The sequence below is a fragment of the Crocodylus siamensis genome, chromosome 6 (assembly GCF_052110815.1).
Source record: "Crocodylus siamensis isolate JL-2025a chromosome 6, ASM5211081v1, whole genome shotgun sequence".
NCBI lineage: Eukaryota > Metazoa > Chordata > Crocodylia > Crocodylidae > Crocodylus > Crocodylus siamensis.
This window is the reverse complement of record NC_143400.1, coordinates 25,211,937-25,215,407: the sequence shown is the minus strand read 5'-3', so window position 1 is coordinate 25,215,407 and position 3,471 is coordinate 25,211,937. Positions and strand designations below refer to the sequence as shown.

The 3,471-nt window shown below is 41.3% G+C and overlaps 1 protein-coding gene across 1 annotated transcript; it reads right to left on the bottom strand.

The window, feature by feature from the left end:
* Nucleotides 1-1,895: 1,895 nt before the first annotated feature.
* LOC149861812 (olfactory receptor 12D1-like) lies at nt 1,896-2,837 on the bottom strand. The gene has a single exon (XM_090053181.1). It carries the CDS (start codon nt 2,835-2,837, stop codon nt 1,896-1,898), a length of 942 nt encoding a protein of 313 aa, XP_089909307.1.
* Nucleotides 2,838-3,471: the final 634 nt, after the last annotated feature.

The following is a 3,471-nucleotide window of genomic DNA, read 5'->3' as shown; positions in this document are numbered from 1 at the left end:
AATCTCACCTCTGAGTTTCAAGTAAGATGGTATATACCCTTAACTAGAAATAGAAAGCCCTGGAGCCTTGTTCTACTTCTCTCAAAAATCTTCAAGAAATTAATTGACTGGTAGTATACAGTTTTGAGGGAAGTTTTAATATAATTATTATAGAAGGCATTTATCGAAAGCATTGGAAAGAACATATAAGTTCCAATTTTTAATAATCGTGATAAGTGGCATCCTGTATCACATTGCCCTATTAGTCTTATGTGTATTCCATCCAAAATATTTGGGAGACATTTACTTTTTCATCTTCAGAAGTGGATTCCTGAAAATAATATTTTGGGGAAAAAAGCAATCTGGTTTCAGAGAAAGCTACTCTTGCATGGGTCATTGTTTAATGTTTCTCTGTTTAGCATCTAAACATATTATGGAAGAAACTGGCAATAACATAAATGGATAAAGTTCTTTTACAATGAATTGTAACTTTTTATTCAAAAACAGCATCTACTATGCATCACAGGATTGACAACATCTTGTCCAATAGACTCCCAACTAAGAAAAGATATACAAAAGATGTTTACTTGTTTTAATACTTTTGAATTTACTTTTGAATGCTCTAAAACAGCTGCTAATGGGAAAGCAATTCCACACATCTGTTATATTGGATGACCTTTTCTGTTTCCCCCTCTTTTTTCACCTATCCTTCCAAAAGAAAAGGTAAAGTAAACCACAAACATGCTGGAAATTAATTAGCTTTATTTTTAAACTGTATACTAAAAATGGACATTTTAAACAAAATTAAATAAAATGTGTTCACACACTACTCCATATTCAGAAATTAGTCATTTCATATGTATTTTTTTAATCATGAAGGTAAAGGTCATTTAAAGGTGTCCTCTCTATAGGCCATTGAGGCCCATTGAAGGCAAGGCTCCACTGTTTCTTTAACTTTGGCAAGCAGGAGGAGATGATATGGTCGACACCATGCTCCAGCTGTATTTACACCCCCCGAGGTAATTCCTGGTACCTATTAGATAGGAGACTAGGTATGCCTCAGGACCACCTGACAGGGCAAACAATAAGTGAAAACCAGCTACCCTCACCTGGGAACTAAGCCTAGTCTGTAGCCAGTTATAAACAACATGACTGATTTTCACATATTTTCAGATTGGGATTATCAAAGAGTCCAAAGAGCAATAGGAACATGACTCACTCAATATCAATAGGGTTTTGGCATCTAATACTCCTTAAATCTCCTGATTTGTGGCAGTAATCATTGCATTTGGTTTATTCTGATTTGTGGAAACAGACTACTTGATATTGCCAAATGATCAGGAGAAGTATTTAGCTTTTTTGTAGTTGAGGAACTAAGAAACCTGAATTATGGTTTTAAATCTGACTCCTAGATGAGGTTCCTGATGTTATTTAGGAGAATAAAACACACAGTTCCTGCCCTGTTAGATTCACATAGTTCTAGAAAAATCTCTTCCATCTTCTCTTACATTTAAGAATCTGTAATCTTGTATATCAGTTGTGGTTTTACATTAATACATACTGAATTGCATAAATACATCTATGTATTTATATCGCACTGCATTTTCCCTCAACATGCAACATCCTCTCAACTGAGTTTGTCCACCAGCAGACTTTACAATGGAGTTCCACCTGACAACTTATATGAATTAGTTAAGGTGGAAAGCATTATAAGAATAATGTAATTACCTGAAAACTAAAACAGGAAATTAATTGTTGAATAAAATAACATGTTCTAGCAAGAAATGCACAGTTAAGGTACACAATTTCAACTCTGCCCTGTAGTGACTTTCTCAACAGAAGAAAACATGGATTTAAAACCATAAGTCCACAAATAAAATATTTTAAAACTATTATATGCTATAAAATCCCTATTTTCATATCTTTTCAAGGAGTAGTTTTTGGTTTAGAAATTTCCTCAAGGATCTCTTTACTTCCTGGTTTCTCAAGGTGTAGATCACAGGGTTCAGCACTGGAGTAACGACACTGTACATGAGGGTAGGAATCATATCTCTTTCATAGGATGCCCCAGAGGAAGCAAGCATGTAGTTGTAAAGCACTGGAATATAGAACAGAGACACCACCATAAGGTGGGATGCACAGGTGGAAAAAGCCTTGCTCCTGCTTTCCCATGAGTTCACTTTCAGGAGAAGGAAGATGATGATATAGAGGTAGGAGAGGAGTGTGAGCATACAAGGACCCAGTGCAATACTCCCTGTAACAGTATTGAGTAAAATGAGGTTGAGGTGGGTGCTGCTGCAGGCCAAACTCAGCAGGGGTTTGATGTCGCAGAAGAAGTGGTGGACATGGTGGGGACCACAGAAGTGCAGTTGAGAGGTCATGACTGAGTGCATCAGGGCATGGAGGAAGCCAGCACTCCAGGTGGCCACTGCCAGGAGTAGGCAGACCTGCTGACTCATGACTACTGTATACCTCAGTGGGTTGCAGATAGCCACATACCGGTCATAGGCCATAATGCCTAGCAGCATAGCTTCACTGCTGCCCAAGAAGTGGAAGAAGTGGAGCTGGGCCAGACAGCCTGTGAATGAGATGACCTGGTGTCCTGAATTGAAGCTAGCCAGCATCTTGGGCACAGTGACTGTGGAATAAAAGATGTCCAGGCAGGATAGATTGCCCAAGAAGAAGTACATGGGGGTGTGAAGTTTGGTCTCAGCTATCAACACAGCCATAATGGCACCATTCCCCAGCAAGCTGGCCACATACAGTATAAGGAAGAGAGCAAAGAGGAATTTCTGCAGCCACCAGGCACTGGTCAGACCCAAGAGGATGAACTCATTCACTTGTGTCAGATTCTCCATCCCTCTGTGAGGAAGAAAGTAACATGAGGAACAAAGCAATCATTAAACATTGACTAGAAAGCATCTCATCTGGTAGCTTGTACCCTCACTAAATGAAGTCTCCATGTCCCTGTGGGCATGTGTAGACAAAACAGGGGCCCTAAATTGAAGCAGTGGGTTTTTAAAAACACCGCTTCAATTTAGGACCCTTTAAAACCCTGTGTTGTGCACACAGCCAAACTTACCTGCCTCTCTGGCAGCAGGAAGGGGAGGGTAAGCTGCTGGTGGGCAGAGCAGTCCCTGGGCTGGTGGGGGGGAAAGAGGGGCTGATGCTTCTCTCCATGGCAGTGGTGCCCCCCCCCGGTGGCACCCATCCACAGAAACCTGGCTTGAGTGGTCCCAGGGGGCACCACAGCCACAGAGGGAAGCACTGGGCCCCTGAACAGCTTAGGCAGACAGTCCGGCTCTGGGAGGAAAAAAAAAAGATCAGGCTCACTGCTTCATTTTTTTTTTTTCTTGGATGAAGCCTGCTTTCAAGGGCTGCTGCCAGGCTGCCTGCATGGCCTTCCTGCAGAGCCACAGAGCTGCACGGAGCCCAGTGCTTCACTCCATGGCTGTAGGAGCTGCAAAGTAAAACTCCTTGGAGGAGTTTTAG

Coding starts and splice junctions, on each gene's coding strand:
- LOC149861812 (XM_090053181.1), bottom strand. CDS start 2,837: ATGGAGAATCTGACACAAGTGAATGAGTTCATCCTCTTGGGTCTGACC.